Genomic DNA, 22,726 nt, shown 5'->3' on the forward strand with positions numbered 1-22,726 from the left:
TTGCCGCCAATAGCGTTTTCCTTTAGATAAAGTTGCCGACAAAAATACTGAAAAATGATGTGACACTCGTGACTAAATTTAGGAAATCACCATGTATTGTATATAGGGAAATTAAAATAAAACGATTTAGACTTTACGAAGATTTTTAACAAATTACTGTATACAAAGTATTTAATCCTTCATCTGCATTCATATTTTTATTTCCTTCGTCTACAATCTGATTTTTTTCCAGCCCAATTATTTTACTGTTTTAGGCTTTCAAAAAATATAGAAAATTTTTTTCAAAATTTCTATTATGTTAACAAATATTTTTTTAACTAAAATGTTCATTCGATAAAAATTGAAATTTGAACAAAGTGAAATTTTGCTTGTATCAAAAAAGAAATTCAATTGCACGAAGGATTAATTGATTATCTAGATGATTATCAAAAAATTTTGAAAAAAATTTTGACTCTTATGTTTTATTTTCCCTGTTTAAATTTAAAATTTAATAAAAAAGTTTTATAAAGTACTTTTAGTTGTTTAGAGTAACATATAACAAATAACAAATAGCAAAATCGCCTCACGAAGGATAATTTCTGTTTATCTTTTGCGCACTGATATTATAACCTTCAGAAAAACGATAATATGAGAAAAAGTTAAGATCACGTCTGTTTATGGCGCGCAAAAAAACATTATAAAAGTTGTTCAATGTCTCTCTGGGAAGTTCTTGTCCTCCACAAATTACAGCCGGCAGTGCTGTTGGGAAGAAAGATGGTCATGGATGTAAGTTGGGGTTAAAGTAGAAAGAAAAAGGAAGGCATCGAATGTCACGTGAAAAAGATTCGGAATATTATTATTATTAAAATTGTTTGTTCTTATAAAACAGTATAAGAAAAAAAGACGAGTCCAATAAACTGTCTGTCTTTTACAATTAGCAGCAAATAATTCACCATTATTCAATTATTTGATTTATAGAATATTTGGTGAAGAACAAAGTTTCAAAAGATAATTTCTTGACAAAGTTGGAGCGCTTCTTCGCAGAAATTTAGGCCGAAGTATATATTATATTACGAAGTTTTATAACTTTGAGAATTAAATAATATTTAATGAATTAAGCTTTAAAGATGATAATGACTAACGGAACGTTCTTCTGAATAATTTTAAAAGCACTTTATTTTCAAAGAAATTTACTTTCAAGTTTTATCTTCATTAAGTTTTATAAGCAGTCAAGATATTTAATAATAAAAATTTGTTTAAATTGCGCAACGCGCGAATTGTATTCGATCGAATTTATATTGAAAGAAATTTCTTTTCCAAATTCAGAAATGCATTCTTAAAGATGAAATTTTAATTCTGCGTAATTTTCCAGAAAGATATTTGATGCAAGTCACACTACAGAAGGATATCGAGTTTTGGATTAGGAAATAGTAAGTAAGTCCATGTATTCTACTCGCTCGTTGACAATAACACAACAAGGATTTCGAAAGTATAGAAGTTCTGCTTTTTTACGATTCTCCTTTGAGGAAAGTATATACTGCAGCTTACGTGAGCTTAAAAGTTAGTCTCGGAGAAAATCGGCGGATCACCTAGGTATATGCGTTGTAACAGTACAGATTTATATAACGACAAAATCTTATATCCCGTTAAATAAAAGTATCTCCTTAAATGTCGCTATTGTGTAAATCCGTGCTTTTCGAAATGTTCTGCACGATTCCAGGAGATTGTGCAAAATGCTAGTAAAATTTTAGCATTTTATTATCTGTATCTCACTGCAATGTAAGTTGCATATACCCGTTTAAACTTTCCACTTTTGCGTTTAATTACAGAATTATGTGAAACTCATTCGTATTATAATGAAATTTGAAGCATCTCGAATACGATAAAACAAGGCATACAAAAATATATTTAATTAAGAACGTTTAACCAATTTAATAGCAATTCAATGAAAATTAGTATGAATTTCAGGAGATATTAGGAATTTAACAAGGAGAGACAAACATTACTAGATAATTTTAAGAGCACTTTATTTTCAAAAAAAATTTAGTTTTGTTTTATTTTTATTTTAATTAAAGTTTTTCACGCAGCCAAGATAATTTAATGGTGAAAATTTATGCGAAGAATTGCGAAGAATCAAATTTATTTTAAAAGAAATTCCGTTTGAGAAATGTTCTTCTAAAGATTGCTATCTAAATTCTAATTAAAATTGAAATTAAATTGAATCATAAATTAAAAGAGCTTTTTGAATTTTTCGTTAATAGATAATCAAATAAGAAATATCACATATCATTATTTCTCATAGCAATTTCTTAAATCATCCTTTTTCAGGGAATATCGAAAAAATATTTTCCAAATAATTAAAAGGGATGATTTAAAAAATTGCTATGAGAAATGGTAAAACGTAATATTTCTTACTTCTTTATTCATTAACGAAAAATTCGAGAAGCTCTTCCAATTTATAATTCAATTTAATTCAAAAATTAGAAATCTCTCTTTGGAAAATTTAATTAATTTAGAAACGGAGTTTCTTTTAGAATAAGTTTGATCAAACGCAATATTCTTACTCTTCGCGTAATTTATAATTTTCTCCTTCAAGTTGCTATTATTATACATACTCAACTTCTTATCAATGGTTAACGAACTCATTCAACCCATTGCCACAGTTTCTGCAAGCGATAATCCAACGTGCCCGGCACAATGACAGTGACAATGGTAAAACCAAGGGAAACGCGCGTTTCCGTTTAGTTTTATTCGTGATAGGCCGTCCGGAAGGAAAAAAGGGTAGCCATCTGCCGGGGCGTAGTAAATCCAGCGTTCTTTTTGGCGGTCCGTGCGCTATCTCTGGCTGGTAATGGCTCGAATTCTCGGGACGTGGAGCGTGGAAACGTGACGCTCGTTTCGATCCAGGATGAGAAGGGACTCGGGCACGTCGCTTAACTCCCTGTTCGCGACCTGTTCTTCTCCCGTGCACGATCTCTTATTTATCCCCGCGAGATTAAGCAGGACTACGTCCGTGCGTGATCGCCGAAGCGTGTACAGGAGGGTCGCCTAATCGCGTAGCCGTGTGTACCCTCGTATTGGCGAGTCTATTATTAAAAAATAAAAGAAGATGAAAAAGATGGAAAGAACTTTCCAAGGGGTTTAGATCCAGGCCAAGGAAGTTCCTAATGCCACAGTTTTCTTCGATAAAAAAGTCGATTTGGAAAGAATAGAAAAGGAGATGCGAGTAAAACTTTATTTATAGAATATATAGAAAACTGCGATCGAAAAAGTATGTAATTTCTATATTTTATTATTTTATCATGTGATGAGATTTTATAATTGTATAGGATTTCTAATTGTCTAATATATATGTGTCAAAATTTATTATAATTTTATGGCACATGACAAGCAAATAATTGTTAGTTTAAAATTCAGATAAATACGAACATTTTTTAAATATAGTACACGTCTCAGTGACCTGACATGTATTTTATGTCCCGACATTTATACAAAACTTCATTTATTTATTTTATTATTAATTTCAAATGTTTTTTAAATATAACGTCATAATTTAATTGTAATTTTTAAATACAAATTAATTAAATTATAACATTATAGTTGTAATAAAAAAGAAGTTGATATAATATTAATAATAAATTTTACGTAAGTATCACGAGACGTTTACTTTAATTATATACTTATTTTAAACCATTATCAATTAATAATTATTGTGGCGCAGAGCTTCTCTCTTCTTTTCATATTTTTTCACAAGCCGCGTCTTTAACTATTTTAGTCATCGCCGCCGCGCAGACTTTAGAGCTCGTAACTGAGTTCTCAAGGAATCTCGCAATAATTCAGCATTACGCTCATAAATATGTACCTGGTCGGTATCGATCCGGGGGAGTGTCGAGTACATATCTTCAAGAGTTAAGCCGCTGGTAAGGAAGTATTTTTACTGCAGTTAGGACCATGAAAATTTAAATAAGCAACGACGGGAGCTTTTCGACGGGGCGATGCCGAACTTACGGTGGCTTTTAAGCTTCAAGAGGTCGCAAAGTATCTCGGTAGAATATCTGTGCGTGTCCGACATAATCCGCGGAGTCTAAGTGCACTTCATTAATGTTGTTAACTGTAGACTTGGAAATTCCCGGCCGCTTCTGTAACTTTAATATTTTAGGTATCTTTTATAACGGTATCTCTTCTAACGTTATATTCATTCCTCCAACATTTTTCATTCTGGCCTATAAATAATATGTCATATTTACGACGTAGCGGAATAGATGAAAAGATATGAAATTATTTTCAGAAAAACAACATTTTGTGAGTCTATAAATGTTACTGTCTGAGATATTTTAATGCAACTGCGTCCCAACGTAAAAATTGCAGCAATCGTTTACTCGTTATGTGCTATAAAATTCTTCATAAAATTATAATAAATTTTTTATACACACATATTAAATATCTTATACGATATTATATAATCAATTTAAGAACAGTATAAAGCTGGTGCCTCATTATTTGTGTATTTATTTATTCCTGTACCTATAATATAATTCTTGAAATAAACAACAAATTAAAATTAAATTAAATTAAAAAATTATTATCGCATGCGAAATAAATATCTTTTGTATTACATTTTTATATTTAACTGTTATAGTTTTGAATTCTGGATTAATATATTGCGAACATTCCCATATATTTTCTGCACACGAATACAAATCAACGGAGGAAGACCATCAATTCACAAATAAGGAGTAAGTTAAACAATTTAAGGAATAATCGGAATAGTTTTTAAGGACTCAACAATTTATCTTTTTATCAAGCTGCACAAGAGAAATGCGATTAACGGTGGAATGTTACTACAATTACGCCTTTCGAAGAGAGATCGGCATCAAATTAATCCTTCCTTCCTACGTCGCCGACAATTGTCGTTCCCGAATGGACAGGCGAGCAGGAATGTTAGAGAAGCAGTGTTTCGAAACGCAATTTCCGGGTTAACGAGGCCTCGCCCAATGGAGCGAGCGTCATTTGTGGAGAAGGCCACACGAGCGGAATTAGCGCGAATTTTCGAGCCGATAACCGGGTCGAGTGCGAAATAATTATCGGGCGCCGATGAGCCGCGTTATTATTCCGAAATCCGGGAAATCCCTGGAAAACACGGTAACACGCGTTTTCAATTAAAAGCCCCCCGATATTGCCGGCTCGGCGTTACGCGGCGCGGAACGGCGCGTGCAGCGACCCGAATGATTTTTCGACCGCACCGCTGGTAAATCTTATTTAATCGTTTACACGTACGCGGATTAAATCCGACGCTTTTCGAGCCGCTCCTCACTCTGCCCGGAACAGAGAGAGCGCGTTGTTAAAACGAAAAACATTAACTATATGGCGCGACGCATTATACTCGTAATGTGGTATTTTATTAAAATTTAACCCCCGATAATAACCCCGTCGTTAAATATTCCAATCCCTTAATCCCGTCAGATTTGTAAAAAATTAATAAAATTATCATTACGCCATCAAAAAGGTAGACGTTTCGGAAAACAAGTTACAAATTTTTTTTCAAGTTTTTTCCTCCAATAAATGCGCGGAATAATAATTCTAAAATTTTTATCATAGGCTCAATCGCACGTTTTTTTTTTCTTGATGCGCGTTTATTTATTAGATCGGATTATTTCCGGCAGTTTCCACCACGGTAACCGAGTATTTTATACGCGATAAATCCTCGATCTGACAAGCAATACGTTTTGAAGTTCGTAATTACGCGATCGAATGCGAGATATATGCGCGCCGCATCGAACGTGTATGTTACACGGATAGGATTACAAATGGCCAGACGGCGTCGAATTCGTGTAGTGACCGTATCAAAGCACAAATGGGGAAATCGATGCTACGGCTTAAACTACGCCGTGTACTCGAAACTCGGAAGCTTCCGATAGGAACAAGAGGAACTTAGTACTGCGCCGCCGTTACCGTCGTTGAATCCCCGGCAAACTTTGCTGCAGAGAGTAATACATCGAAGAAAAAGGACAAAGTTTGTGAACGAGCACCTTCGTTCCGCTTTCAGCGTAAAAAGAAACTCGAATCGGCGTTAGCGAAAGATAACTGCGACACTGCATGCAAGATACTTGCATGTGATTCCGCACAATAGCAATAAAAAAAAAATCTAAAAATTTTTATTGAATATACATTGTGAAATCTATAGTATCAAATTTAACCTAATGTGAATCGCCATTGCTCCTAAATATATCGTTCTTTTTACTGAAACGATATAATTAAATTTGATACTATATCGTGTCTCAATTTGACATGTAGTGTCAAATGTAACCATTGTTTCAGAATAACGATATGATTGAGCAGGAGCAATGACGACTCACATTAAGTTAAATTTGACTCTATAGATTTAACAGTGTATAAGTAAATAGCAGCAAAAAAGTATGAACCAATGCAATTATAATGATACGTGAATTATTATGTATATCCATCAATAATTAAGTATAAAAGTGTAAAATAATATTAAGTCATATAAGTCCTTTCGACTCTGATTTGAATTTCTTCAGTGCTTGCTTAATAATATTGTGAAGTGAAAATCAAATTCAGATTGAATTTTCCATTCAATCGAGTATTTAAAATAATTGAGGTCGTCATAATAAAGTAATTTTATAGAATTTATAATTTATAAAGTCCATAATGTTCAAATTCTGAGACAATAAATAAATTTAAATTCTGAAACAATAAATAAATATAAATAAGAGAAGAAATGTCATTTTCGGTCAAAGCGGGTCTTGATGCTTATTGTTAATAATATTCATACGTGAATATACAGATTATCAGTTCTATAGACGGTGCTCCGTTTAAACTTGTTGAACTTAAAATACAATCATGAAATAATAATTTCATAACAATCACATTAAAATAATAATCTCATACGATTAAATTAATTGATCGTCGATTTAATAATAATGCCGTCGATTTATTCACAATAAATAAATAGATGAAAAATCAAAATCTTAAACAGAACTATGTTAAAAGAACCATATTAATAGAATGTGACATTTTTAATGAATGTACACAATAATTCATCACTGTATAATTACTTATATAGGCGAACTTCTTTTTATCTCTTACTTTATAACTCTCAGAGCTTTGTTTATTGTTAAATTTAATATCTAAGACTTCATATACGATATTTATTTTGTGAAAAGACGTATGGAGAAAAGAAAATTTAATTGTTTACAGAATAAACGTTAATTTTAATAAGATGTAGTTATTTTGTATGATGAAAGGAATGAAACGAAAGGAAAGGAACGAATAATGAAGCGATATTGATTGAAATTAAATTTCAGTAAAACTGTTCGACGCAAAGCGCACTTATGTAATTAAATGAGTTTATTTCAAAATTTAATTCTTTTAAACTTAGTTATATATCTCGACATGGAAATTGATTTATTGATTTATTTAATTTATTATTTCAATACGGGATTGAATAAACGATTTATCGGTGCAATTTATGTAGACATGAAATGTATATATAAAGATATTTTTTGTTCTATAAAAAATATATATTTATTTAAAGAAAAAAGTGAAGTATTCTCAAATGTCACCAAACGTAGACAAGACATTTTGGAGAATGTCTCTCTCTCCAAGAAAAAAACTATTCTTCTAATAATCTCTCCAGGGATTACACTGCGAGCATGTGAAGTTCTGTAAAGTTCTTCAAGTCCTCTCAGATGAGACAGCTAACGGAAATTTTTGATTGAGGCACGGAAAGTAGGTTTCAGACTTCGCTAAAATGACGCAGAAAAGAGGCATCTCTCCGGAGGACATTTTTTGCGGGAGCCCTAGCGACCTTCCGGGACACAACGGAAGGTATGCGGTTTTCCTTCCTAGGGAAACTTTATCTCGGAACCGCTAAAATGTAAACCGCGAGTTTTTGAAATGTCTCATTACGTAAAAAAAAAGAACGACTCATCCCTGGAGGGACGTTTTTTTCACAAATCCCCGCGGGACTTGTCTAAAGTTGCTACGCATATCCGATGTGTCCGCTTAAATAATAAATATGCAGAAGGCAAACATTCGAGCTGCATCGCTAGCGGATAAAATAAACTTTCCTTACGTTAAATGTATAGTCACCGGTGTTTGCAATAGAATGGCGAACTGCAATTATACGCATTTAGCGCGCGGGGCAAAGAGCAATTCTGCTTGACTATACTAGTTTGCGAGGGAATTGTCCTGCTCTGGTTAATCAGCATGTTTCCCCGTAAGTTCATTACTAAAGTGGCTCTCGTGTCAATTGCACTCCGTCGACTCGAATCACCCCCTTCCCCAGTTCGCATTCGGTATGCTATTGTTTCCTAAAGACATCACGCCTTCATCATGCGCTTTGCATTTAGATATTGATGTTTGTTAAGAGAGAAGAAAAAAGAAAGAAAATTGTATATTTAGTCGTCCCTGATGACACTTGGGATCCTAATTAAAATAACGATTCTTCCAAACAATTATATCATATTGGACACACTGGAAAAAATAGTCTGCTTGGAATAGTAATTTTAGTAGAAAATGGACGAATATTAGAATTTTTTTATTAAATCTATTAGAATTCTAGTTGAGATAACTAGAATTCTGATTGATATAATTATTCTGATAAATATAAGAATTGTAGATTTTACCAGAAAATTCTGATTCGTTTAACAATGAGAAATTCTTTTTAGTGCAGAGATGTGATAACAATAAAAATAAGAAATCTAATATTTATTATTATGCCGCAGGCGTTAAATATTCTCACATTTACAATTAAAAACAATATCATTCATTATACTAAGAGAAGAAAAAACAATAATAGAAAATCCATAGATATATGATCGTGAGGTTGACATAGCCGTATTTTCTGTTGAGAAAATACAGTTTGTTATTGCGGAATATATATAAAAGCGGATTACGCATATGAATAATATAATACGCGGCGCAAAAATCATTATTCATTCTCCGCCGGATTAAGATTACACACTCGGAATTAGTGACATATACATTGGTTATATCCGTTAGAAATATAACACCGGGCTCAGTACGTATACAAGGTGACCATTATCCTTGTAATATACGTTTTCATTTCATTAAGCGTAACCCACTAAGTTACGGGTAACAGTTTTCGAGAAAATTTGCAGTTCCCAAACGTACATTTCACTTTATAAGCTGTCCTACATCTCACCGTGTAAGTTAAATGTATATATGCGATTTCTGTTACAGAAACTGTTGTAGAAATGCAACTTTTAACGATAAAATCTTCGATAAATTTCCAATTTGTTGGGCTTTACTTGAATATACGTTGAAAAATAATTTTCAGTGCGCAAAGTTCTAATCGAGTAAGTTTCTTTTTATATGAGATATACAGAAATTTATCAATATTCTGCAAATTTAATCTTTATAAGATGAAAAAGCTATTATAGTAACACTGAAACAATATCATGACAAAGAATATAATATGAGAAAGATAATGAATTATAACAACTCTTACTCAAGAAAAAGCTGTAAGATTTTAAAATTAGACCCCTGTTTATTAAACAGACTGTAAAAATATTTTCAATGTTTTTTTCTGCAAAAGTAACATTATTATTATATCTTTATTATTTATCATTTATTGTTGATTAAAAATAAATATTTTATTATTTAAAAACATTAGGTGGCATTAGATAGTTTTAGAAAAAATGTTTCATGGAATTTCCACATCTTGAGAACAGTTCAGAATTTAAATCAATCTTCTCGCGATGCCTGTTATAATTTAATTAAAACAAATTCTAATATGATTCTTTTGTCAAACATGCTTGCAGACAAAAGCAACGTTGCATCAAGGTTTTAACAGAATAATATTATTAAGCTTTTATAAAACTAAGCAGCGAGTATTACTTCGCTTTTGTTCTATTTTATCACCAACCGATTATACTAGCTTTTAATTTATATTTTTAAAATATATTTCTTACAGCTATAAATTTAGAAGGAAAAGCATGGAATTAAGTAGTAAATAGATTTCGCTTTTAATAACGTGGTATTAATTGACACAATTATCTATAATCTCATTCGCAAGAAAATTGCGAGGAGAGTACGCTAACGAGGTCTCATAAAATAATCGCCGTTACATTTCCCATGCGATAGAAACGAGGAGTCCTCGACTGCGGACGCGGAAGGGAAGTGTCGAGAGAAATGCCGAATAACGCCGAAGAGAAATGGCAAAAAGTTACATGGCCTTCTGGCACGAGGAAAGATTCGGTATGAGAAAATGTGCCTCTTAGAAATATTTCTACAAGTTAGCACGAAATATGGTGACATGGAGAAGAATTACGAAGGTACTGCATTTCACCTATATTTTTAAATAATAGGAAAAGAACTTCAAGAGAGAGATTATTATTATTATCGTGTATTACACGGAGGCAAGATTTTTATCCGTCAAATGCCGGATGAGAAATTTCTCACTTCTCCAGACTATCACCCGTAATTTGTTAATTGCGGTAACGTTAATAAACTGTCATCGTAATTCGCTATATCGACATTTTCACATCTGTAACGCGCGACACATGTCGTAGCTGAATCGCGCGATCGCGCACAATAGTTCGGCATGTACATTTAATTAATTATCGAACAAACAGCAACGTCAACGTATATCAGTTATTACATGAACCGTTCCCTTTCCCTCATAAATAATACATTTCATTAATATGTAGTTCACGAATACGCTGCTATACTTGCGGTGAGTTATTCGTGCAAAAGTTAGGGTGCCTCTACATAATTCGCAAATCGCGAAACGTAGTTCGCAAATGCTGAGGCAGAATGATGATCATCGCACGCAAGACACACACAGACGAAAACCAACTGCATGCAATGAAAAAAACAAACGCAAATCTTTATTCTGCATTTGTGTTTGCGAACTACGCAACAACCATGGTGAAAGATCTTTCACCGGTAACGACGAACGTCATGCAGCGATGAATATCATCCCTTTTTTATTATCAAAGTGATCTTGATCCTAGTAATCTATAGCCGGTATTCATGGTCGGTTCTTATTTTAAGACCGTCTTAAGTAATGTCTTAAGCCGCTAATGCAGCTTTCTAAAGCCGGTTCTACGTTAAGTCGGTTCTACATTAGTTGCAAGCTGGTCGCAAATTTGTTGAAATCATCTTGATAGATCTAGAAAGAGATAGAACGTTTGGGTAGCAACGACCAATAATTTGATTAATAGGACAATGATAGAAAGAGAGTTGATGTATGTTGATGATCATATATCTAGTGACAAAGTACCGCGGATACTTTTTAGATGATACAGAAGAACAGCCAATCAAATTTCTCTTCTACTGCGCGATTCAGGGTGCGATTACATGGACCGAGATATAGTAACTAATAGTAACTATCTAGGTAACTAGGAAACCGCGTACGGGTGCTATTTTATTTGTACGTTTTTATCGTACGACAAACGTGTACAGAACACAGAGATCCTCGGATCTCCCATAGCCAATTACAGGCTTGAAAAATTTGTCACGTGACAAAAACGCACAAATGAAATATCACCCTTATATGGAGCGCGGTTTGCGGCACGGGCTAGTAACTTACATTACCGTACACTGCTATGCACTTTTTAATGGAATTAATTGATTTAAACGCAATTATTAAATAAATCTGTTAAAAAAATAAGAGTATCGATAAAGTGCATAAAAATAAGTTAATATACAATATAAAAAAATTCATACTAATGTGAGTTTGTCACTAGCTCGTGCTGCCGCAAAACGCGCGCAAACTGCTCCATGTAATATCAGCGAAAGAAATAGGCGGTATGTGATACGTGTTTCCTAGTTGCCTAGTTAATTACTATTAGTTACTATAGTGAGTTCAATTCTTGAATCTGTACGCAACTTTACGTATACGCACGTTGCGATTGACGAAAAAGCGTATACGCCATTGATATTATATTCTTGGATACTGTTTTGTAGCACTCGAAATTTAAAATGTATACATTTTCTAATATGCGGAAATACTCTTAGCAACGTTGTAAAATATATTAGCATTCTATAAACATTAGATGCAAAAGCGTACAGCCGACAGTTAAACGAATGGTAATTCATATACCGGTAAAAATTATTACATTGAAAAGGTAATTAATTGAATCACATTTAACTAGTTTTCTTCTGTCTAGCAAATATAATTAAAAAAATATATGTTTCCATAACCTTAATATGTATAATTTTCTTTGTGACAATATTTTTTTATTTTAATTATGTCACTTGTAAAAATTTTTGTAAAAAGATTAGAAAGTCTTAAGCTATTTGTTATTTTAAATAACATATTTTTCTATACTTATAAAGAAATATTTTTTATAAAGGTAAATATGTTATACACTGAAAAAATGCATGTAATTTGACATGATAATTACATGTCTATGACCGGAAAATTACCTAAATATAATTGGAAATTTACAATTTCCAGTAAATTTCCAATCATGTTTATATAATTTAAGTAATTTTTCAGTCATAAACACGTAATTTCCATGTAAAATTACATGCATTTTTTTCAACGATATGTATTTATATATATGTATATATTTGTATGATTTTTTAAAACGAAGATATATGTGTTTATAAAATGTCCTATATAATTTGTATAGTACATTTCTAAAATTTATGTTGTATATTAATTATTTAAATGTTTATTATTCTATATTTTAGATGGATAACAAGAAAAAGAGAAGTGCAAACATTATAAATAAACAAAGAAGTTTATTAATTGAATATATGAAAAAGAATCCACAATTAATGAAAGGAAAATTCTTGTCATCTTTTACAATAAATGATTCTATAAAATTGTAAATATAAAAATGTAAATATAATATTTATATTGTAGTACAAGGTAGAATAAATAGAGTAAAAGTAGAATATAATAAATCCTAAAGAATTTCCTTTTTATATTAATAATTATTTTAAAACTGATTTAGAATAGTATTATTAAATTTTTTGTTATTTTTAATTTATTCTTTATTTGGGCCATATAGTATTCATATGCACACACATATAATAAGGTACAATGTCAGTTTAAAAAAAAATTTTTATATTTTTATTTCCAAATATTCTACAACAATATATTTTATTTTTGTGAGTGAAATGAAGATTTGATTATCTCACTAGTTTATTTTAATATTCCCTTCAATAGAATAGAAAAAAAAAGAAAATTTATTAAATTTGCATTATTGATTGGCTTGAAAACTTATATAAAAGTTTACAAAATAATTATATACATATCTATATACACATTTCATGTTTAGTATTTCATGTTTTATATATTTTATATATTACAGAAAATTTGTATTCTTACTCTATTCGCAATTCGTTCAGTTCTGCAAGAGTAGAAAGAAATTTAATCCAATGATTCATGATTTCCTGTCTCGTTATTACATTTATTATTTCATGAGTACAACGGGAAACTGGTTGACTGACATATAAATATTTTTTCCGATATCCATCTGATAAGAACCACTCGCAAAAAATCGCAATGCCATAATAACCTATAGAAAAATAGTTGTTTATTATTTATGTTTAACCTACAGAAAAATAGTTATTTATTGTTTATGTTTAGCATATATGTATGCTATTATGTATGAATTTTGGAATAATTATCTTAGTCGTAGGATCGATTGAGGATATTCTTGTTTGAGGAGTTAAATGTGGTTCAACAAGATCAATAAGATATTTTGCTGCGGCTTTATTTAAACGAAACAATGTAATAAATTGTTCATTAGATAATTCAAAGGGATCGTTCCTGATATGAAAAATTCTCCTTCGTTCTGCTATTTCTGCATTTTGTAATGCATTTATAATTGGTACATTTAGTACTATATCATCGAGATCCATTTTTTATATAAATTAAATCTTTTATTCTTCGCTTTCTCTTCTATTTATGACGTGAATACACGTGAAACGGCGTGAAACAAATAAATCATTACATATTTATAAATTAATTTGTATTTTATTTTATTTCAGTATATATATATATGTATATATATATATATATATATATATATATATATTTATTTATTTATTTATATATTAACTATTAAGACGTGCACATACATTAACATTACTCACTTCGTTTCTCCGACGTAGTCTCCTTTCTTCTTCTTCTTCTTCTTCCAAAATATTAGTCAGCCCAAAGGTTAAAAACTGGGCTACGTTGAATATAATGTAATTGACGTATATGTTTCGAGAGAGAGAGAAAAAGAGAGAGAGAAAAGTATAGGGTAATGATCATTCGTTGCATTATTTACAAGTGTCAATACTGCTCTAGAGATTTTCTGTTGCGATTATTCACAATTTGATATTTGCGTATACGCAATTATTTCAAGAATAGAGACCTAGAAATTTTTCAAGAATAGTTCAAGAATATGTCAAGAATAAGGTCCCACACATAGGTAATCGCACACAACTAATAAGCAGGGACTTTTGCATAACGTATAAAACATGAGGCATAAAAAAATAAACCAATCAGTCCTTTATTTTATAGAAAGAAAGGAAATAAAGAACTTTGATTGGTTTATTTCCTCATGCATTATGTGTTATGCGTTATGCAGTAATCTGTGCTCCCTGCTTTAAGGCCGCAGCACAGATGTTTGCATAACGCATAACGCATAAGCTTTTATTCTTTATAATATTTGAACAAGAAAGATATATCATACGCACGATATGTAAAATGGAACGCACCTAAAGAAACAAGTCCACTATTTTTACTCATGCGTATTCAGATTCCGAGTGTCATCTTTTGTTATCATGTATCCATGTTATTTTTGGGTATCCTGTTATCCTTGTTTAATGTTCGGTAAATGATAAGAATAAAGTGATACCTAGGTGGCACTCGGGTGGGAACCTGAATAGGTTGTGGTCAAAGTCTCGCTACAAATGCTTTGAAGCGTTTGATGGATCAATTAAAAGAAAAAATTTTACAAACTGATCAATTAAAAAACGCTTTAAAGCGTTTGCAACATACCGTTGATCATACATACCTATAACCCATGATTAAAAATAATGGCCGCAGCACAGACTCTTGCACAACGCATAAGAGAATCAACCAATCGAAATTTTTCTTTTCCATGGCATGAGAGGAAAGATTTTCATGCGGCATTTCTCGATCTCCGATTGAACCTGTTGAAACCCAGAGAGAATTCAGAAGATCAAGGGAGAATAGTGGATTCAGCCGGAAGCCGCCATTTGTTAGAGTGAGTACGAGATATGGCAGAAGCGTGATAGGATATACACACATTGCTGCACACATTAGTATTGTACTACAGAGTTGTGTGTATGTACATATACATACATGCACACATGCACATTTCCGGAAGTGACAGATAAATAGCAGAACCAATCAGACAAGAGAAACGCTATCTGCTCCACTCTCCCTTGATTCTCTCTGTAGAAATCTAATTGCGTCGAAGTAAGGACAAAAGATTTGCCAAGATCTTTAATGAAATTATAAGCTTCTTTGTGATCACAACAAGAATTAACCTAAAGTGTTTATTGCATATTTACACAGTACTTACATATTTGCACAAAAGAAAAATGAAAGACGACATAAAAGGAATGAAATTAAATAAGATGGACACTCAGTACGAAGGTAATATACAAAAATAATATACAAGGTTATACTATTAAGGTATATAATATACGAGATTATAATGTACAATATAACATATAAGGTTATAATGTGCAATATATTGGGTCATCTAAAAAGTATCCGCGGTACTTTGTCACTAGATATATGACCATCAAAGATATATGACACATCTAGTGACAAAAAACCGCGGATACTTTTTAGATGACCTAATACAATGTTAGGATCTCTGTGTGTGTGTGTGTGTGTGTGTGTGTGTGTGTGTGTGTGTGTGTACGTGTGTGTACGTGTGTGTACATGCAGGGACAGCAGAAAATAAAAATTTCAATTTTTTCAATTCATACAAAAATTTATATATATATATATATATATATATATACACACAATTATACATATATGTATATATGATTATTTTATATTTTGATTAAATCTGATTTTGTTGCTCCACTCCTAATCTTTGAAAATACTCTGCATCAACACAATATTTTAAATTTACTAATTCACTGAATATTTTAATGGATTTTGTTGATTTATGTTCTCATTTATCCCTATTTTGTTGTCACAAATTCCAATCTTTTGCACAATAAAAGGAACAGGGAACAGAAGAGAAAATAAAAATTTCAATTTTTTTCAATTCATTTAAACATTTATATATATATATATATATATATATATATATATATATACACACAATTATACATATATGTATATATGATTACTTTATATTTTGATTAAATCTGATTTTGTTGCTCCACTCCTAATTTTTGAAAATACTCTGCATCAGCACAATACTTTAAATTTACTAATTCACTGAATATTTTAATGAATTTTGTTGATTTATGTTTTCATTTATCCCTATTTTGTTGTCACAATTCCAATCTTTCACACAATAAAAGGAACAGAGAACAGAGAACAGATAATAAAAATTTCAATTTTTTTAATTCATTCAAAAATTTATATACACACACACACACACACACACACACACACACACACACACACACACAATTATGCATATATGTATATATGATTACTTTATATTTTGATTAAATCTGATTTTGTTGCTCCACTCCTAATCTTTGAAAATACTCTGCATCAACACAATATTTTAAATTTACTAATTCACTGAATATTTTAATGGATTTTGTTGATTTATGTTCTCATTTATCCCTATTTTGTTGTCACAAATTCCAATCTTTTGCACAATAAAAGGAACAGGGAACAGAAGAGAAAATAAAAATTTCAATTTTTTTCAATTCATTTAAACATTTATATATATATATATATATATATATACACACAATTATACATATATGTATATATGATTACTTTATATTTTGATTAAATCTGATTTTGTTGCTCCACTCCTAATTTTTGAAAATACTCTGCATCAGCACAATACTTTAAATTTACTAATTCACTGAATATTTTAATGAATTTTGTTGATTTATGTTTTCATTTATCCCTATTTTGTTGTCACAATTCCAATCTTTCACACAATAAAAGGAACAGAGAACAGAGAACAGATAATAAAAATTTCAATTTTTTTAATTCATTCAAAAATTTATATATATATACACACACACACACACACACACACACACACAATTATGCATATATGTATATATGATTACTTTATATTTTGATTAAATCTGATTTTGTTGCTCCACTCCTAATCTTTGAAAATTCTCTGCATCAGCACAATACTTTAAATGTACTAATTCACTGAATATTTTAATGGATTTGATTTATGTTTTCATTTATCTCTATTTTGTTGTCACAATTCCAATCTTTTATACAATAAAAGGAACAGGCAACAGAGAACAGAAAATAAAAATTTCAATTTTTTCAATTCATTCAAAAATTTATATATAATATTAGGTGTTGGAATTAATTCGTAGCGTTTTTTTAATGAAAGAATGTTATTTATTTCACATGAGCATTAAAAAATACATTAATGAAAGTACTTCCCATCACTTTCTACTACTTTTGACCATCTTTCGGGCAGTGAATGAATACCGCGTCGGAAGAACTGTTCATCTTTAGATGAAATCCAGGAATCGAACCATTTTGTACAATCTTCGTAAGATGTGAACTTCTGCTCGCACAAGCTATGAGCTAATGATCGAAACAAGTGGTAGTCGCTAGGTGCAATATCAGGAGAATACGGCGGGTGCGGTAGCACTTCCCATTTAAGTGTTTCCAGGTATGTTTTTACCGGTTTTGCAACGTGTGGGCGAGCATTGTCGTGCAGCAAGATGACTTTATCGTGTCTTTCGAAGTATTCCGACCGTTTTTGCTTCAATGCACGGCTCAAGCGCATCAGTTGCCGTCGGTAGAGATCTCCAGTAACGGTTTCATGCGGTTTTAGCAGTTCGTAGTATATGACACCCTTCTGATCCCACCAAATACAGAGCAGGAGCTTTGAGCCATGGATATTGGGCTTTGCCACTGATGTTGATGGTTCGCCGGGCTTAACCCATGACTTTCTGCGCTTTGGATTGTCATAATGGATCCACTTTTCGTCACCGGTAACAATCCGATGCAAAAAACCTTTTCTTTTCTGCCGTTGAAGCAGCAGTTCGCACGTGAGAAAACGTCTCTCAATATCCCTTGGTTTCAATTCATATGGGACCCAATGTCCTTCCTTCTGGATCATGCCCAAACTTTTAAGACGTTTTCCTATTGTTGAGAAGTCAACTTCCAATGACGTAGATAATTCTTTAAGTGTTTGACATGAGTTTTCATTGAGCAGTGCCTGCAAATCGTTATCTTCAAATTTTTTCGGCTGACCAGGTCGCTCCTTGTCATCCAAGTCGAAATCACCAGCTTTAAAACGTGCAAACCACTTCCTACACGTTTGCTCAGCCAGAGCATGTTCACTATACACATCCACTAAAATACGATGAGCTTCAGCTGCACTTTTGTTCATATTAAAGTAATGAAGCAAAACTCCCCGCAAAAACACTTTATCTGGCACAAATTTTGACATATTCAATGAATTATACAGTATTGTTATTTATGATTTTAAGAAAGGTTATGTACGGCAAATGACGTCCTATGATAGATGTTTACAATGTATACAGAACTATAGGTAACAACGAAATAGTGTACTGCTTGTGCCATTTCTTGTAAAACGCTACGAATTAATTCCAACACCTAATATATATACACAATTATGCATACATATGATTACTTTATATTTTGATTAAATCTGATTTTGTTGCTCCACTCCTAATCTTTGAAAATACTCTGCATCAGCACCTTGATCAAATATGATTCTTTTCACTCATTTGTTTCTCGGTCCATTTTCATTTAATAATATATGTATTATTTATATATGTTATAGAAAGATGCCAATTATTACAAAGGAAATTAGATGGGATTTGTGAAGAATTAAAATTAATGAATCTACAACTGCAACGGTTGGAACTACTAATAATATTACGATCACGAAAACTGCAACAGCAGCAACTGCGAGAACAACAACGGCAGCAACTGCGAGAACAGCAATTGCAACAAACGAATCAGAATCAGTTACAAATGCAAGAGCAAACGCAACCGAAACCGCAATTCCAACCGCAGCTACAACAATTACAAAACGTAGGTTCAAGTAAGCAAAATATCAGCTTGTTAACAGACTGCTAACAGATTCGTACAGAATATGATAGCAGTCTGCTTTAAATTTGTATTAGACTCATATTCTGCTTATACAGCTTGTCGACATAATATGACGGCAGATTGTCGGTAGAAATCAAGCAGTGTCTACTAGCAGTCTGTTTGATTTCTATCGACAATCTGCCGTTAAATCATGTCAGAACAGACTCTGTTTCATTTGTAACTGACAGTTTAGCTTCACGTTATGTCAGCGAGGTCTCTCTGGTTTCTATTGATAATCTACTGTCAGAGTATACTATAGGTCTGTTCTGTTTCTTTAGTGTTTGTCATTTAAGTGGTTTTGCTTATAGATTCTGTTAAATTTTTTTCAACAGCTTGTTAACAAGATATATTTGTGTTTAATTCTATATTCTGTTGCTATTTTGCTGACATAGTGTCTGAAGTCCCACCCCAATGAAACAAGTCATCTGAGCTTGAATCAAAATGTAAATACAAGAATTTTTCAAATACGTAAATGCCAGATAGCAACCGCTTACAGCATGCTAACAGCATGAAGCGGTTATACTGTCACTAAACATAAACCATGTATACGTGAACATGTCTCATGCTTAGTGTGTATACCAACTTATAACTTCTATATCTTAATATGCTGCACTAGCTACACATGCATTAATATGCTGCAAGGAGCAGCCGCTTGGCATCTATACTACACACACGAAAAGTAATGGTTATATATTGTATATATAGTTAACTACAAATGAATTTTTTTATTTTAGCACCACGGTGGCAAAGAGGAGGATGTGGACATATTAAAAAAGTGAAAGAAATTGTGAAATATGTCTACATATCTATTCGTAAGTACAAACGAAGTATTTTTTTTATAACATCACACGTGTTATTACTATTAACACATTTAATCATGTTACTAGCTCAAATTATTATTACTAGCTCGCGACAAACATTCAGACAGTCGCATTAAATATCCAGAGGACAAGCGACTTTAAACAGAATCACGATCACGCTTGTGTACACGATCCAACTCCAGTGAAGACATCGACGATTGTAGTTTCAGCGAAGTTATGTATAGCCTGTCAAGAAATTTTGGTGTTACAGAATGAACTCTTAATCGCTTTAGCTTTTAAATAGTAACGTTGTAGATTCAATTTTATATCGAATTTATTACTGATAATTCGTTAATTTTTATCTGTAAAGATTGAAATAAGAAGTAAAACTTTTGTTTTAACATTTAGACAAAAAAACCGTTATTTTCACATAAATACCTTTGTTTGCTTTAATTAAAAGATTATTATGATTTTATTTTTTTGAGTTTACTTCATATGACTTCTTCATGTATGACTTCTTCATATTGTTAATGTATACTATTTAATTTTTTATGGTTTAAAACTTATTACTGTTGTAGACAATAGAATAAAATTAAATTGAGGAACAAATTTTTTTACATTCTAAGGTTGATCCGCTAGCGAATATTTTTGAAAAGATTATAAATAGATGTAAAATGAAGAGATCAGATTTAGAAGTCATACACGTATTTAATTAAATTAATAATACGATGTTATTTTGCATATTTTTATAACTTGAATATAGAATATTCATTAAAACTGATTTAAGAGTAATATCGCTCGATTATTCTTGTAGCTTTTTATGAAGCAGTATAATTCTGTCACGAAAATGTGATATTTCTAAGGGCACAAAAGGAAGATTTATTGAAAATCACGTTTTTTACGTAGTTCGCTGTATCCTTTTCCTTATAGCTTCCGCGTTTCTCATCGTTTTTCATTCCCGTAGCGTAATGTAATTTCAGCTGCATCGGCATTGTTCTTATTGAAGGGTATGCAGAAAAAAAAGTATAAATGGCGTCGAAACGGAGCAATAAGAGCCCAAGACACTTTCTACTGCAAGGAACAACGCAAGTTTGTGTAAATAGGATACATCACTGCGTCTCGTGAAAAGGAGGTAAAAAGTTCGCGGGCTGACACGCGAATAATAGCTTGTGTCGAGATCGAGAACGCGGTTCGCAGATGCAGAAAAAGGAGGAAAAGGGATAAAAGTCACGGGGACGTAATAACTTTATTATTTCTCGCGGTGTCTATGCCGAGATGAACAAACGGTTGGGTGAAAGCAGTAGTGATTCAATAGAAGTTTACGAACTGCGTTCGTTAATACGTCAAAAACACCAGCGACAATTCGATTATTATTTACGGATTTACTGCACGTCGCGTGACATGACAACGACATTAAAAGCAGTTAAAAAGAGCTAATAAACGAGGAATAATTATGTTTTTTTGACGTTACCTAATGAAACGGAGCGACATATGTCAAAATGTACTCTGCACCGGACATGTGCAAATTAATTTTGAGCAAAAAGATCGTGAAATAAGAATTAAATTAAATATCGCAATTTATAACATATAAAAACGTACCATCTTCTATAAATATAATACATATAATAAAAAATGTTATATATGCATGCATGGCATTTGGAATATAAATCAAGATAAAAAGATTTTGTTAAAAATATTTAGGTAGATAAAGAAATGAAAATAATTTTGTTGGACCATTAAAATAATTATGCAGCATCCCAAACATGACAAACAATTCTGCAAAGAATTTGACATTTTAGCATTCAATTTGAACTCTATCCTACATAATTTTATCCTAATAATAATTTAATTTTATCCTACATAATTATTGTGATGATCTAATAAAATTATTTCCAGATCTGTATTTATAATTAGATTTTTAAACAATCTCTAAAATTTCTAGCTAAATTTTTATTTTAAATACTTTAGCTAAACTGCTAAATCATCCTTTCTGTGTGCAGTTTCTATATGGAGAATGGAATTAGCGAGAATGAGAGCACGTGTCAATGGCAAGATTATCGATTGACAATATTTCATCCTTCAGAAGTTTTAACTAAAAGTAAGTTTAAGATCTCATTTCAGTTTGAATATTATGATAAATGCGTTGAACCGTCGCGTTTCGTCGATCGACTTAGTGTCTTTTGCGCAAAAGCTGATTACCCTGTTGAGGTGTTCCTGTATACCCGTAGGCTTACGAATCTCTTTATCTTAATCACGCGCATCGATCCGCATGGGGAACGACAGAGGATGGTAGTGCCGTGCCGACGATCGGATAATGCAAATTTAAACGAGTAGCACAATTTAACGGGGTTCGAGATCCGTCGAGATGGTATTTGAGGAGTGCCCTTGTTTTCGGACTACATCGTGCAACATCCTCGTCTCGCAGTTGACGACGCATCACCGAGGTCTTGTAACGCGATCCCCAGCCATGTCGATCATCTCGTCTTTATCCAGACGGTGGAATGAGACGAGATGTACGGACATGGCGAGTCGCTACGCCAGGTAGACATAGCGTGTAATATTGAGAGGACCTGCAAGTATCGATAACGTAGTCCGTATGCAAAATAATGGCAAAGATTGAACGATCGTATATGAACGACGACGCGCTTCCGCGCTTTTCGTTTTACATGCA

At 32.1% G+C, this 22,726-nt stretch overlaps 2 protein-coding genes across 2 annotated transcripts; one reads left to right on the forward strand and one right to left on the reverse strand.

The window, feature by feature from the left end:
• Positions 1–12,375: 12,375 nt before the first annotated feature.
• LOC147907375 (uncharacterized) lies at positions 12,376–13,970 on the reverse strand. Its single transcript, XM_087413390.1, has 2 exons — positions 13,620–13,970; positions 12,376–13,501 (listed from the first exon to the last, which is right to left on the reverse strand). Exons 1-2 carry the CDS (start codon positions 13,843–13,845, stop codon positions 13,395–13,397), a joined length of 333 nt encoding a protein of 110 aa, XP_087269516.1. The 5' UTR covers positions 13,846–13,970; the 3' UTR covers positions 12,376–13,394.
• A 996-nt stretch (positions 13,971–14,966) lies between these two features.
• LOC105144707 (uncharacterized) lies at positions 14,967–21,770 on the forward strand. Its single transcript, XM_087413350.1, has 4 exons — positions 14,967–15,598; positions 18,945–19,198; positions 19,990–20,067; positions 20,162–21,770. The coding sequence occupies exons 1-3, from the start codon at positions 15,544–15,546 to the stop codon at positions 20,032–20,034; spliced, it is 354 nt and encodes a 117-aa protein (XP_087269476.1). The 5' UTR covers positions 14,967–15,543; the 3' UTR covers positions 20,035–20,067; positions 20,162–21,770.
• Positions 21,771–22,726: the final 956 nt, after the last annotated feature.

This window comes from Acromyrmex echinatior, chromosome 14 (assembly GCF_024713525.1).
Source record: "Acromyrmex echinatior isolate Ae372 chromosome 14, ASM2471352v2, whole genome shotgun sequence".
NCBI classification, from domain to species: domain Eukaryota; kingdom Metazoa; phylum Arthropoda; class Insecta; order Hymenoptera; family Formicidae; genus Acromyrmex; species Acromyrmex echinatior.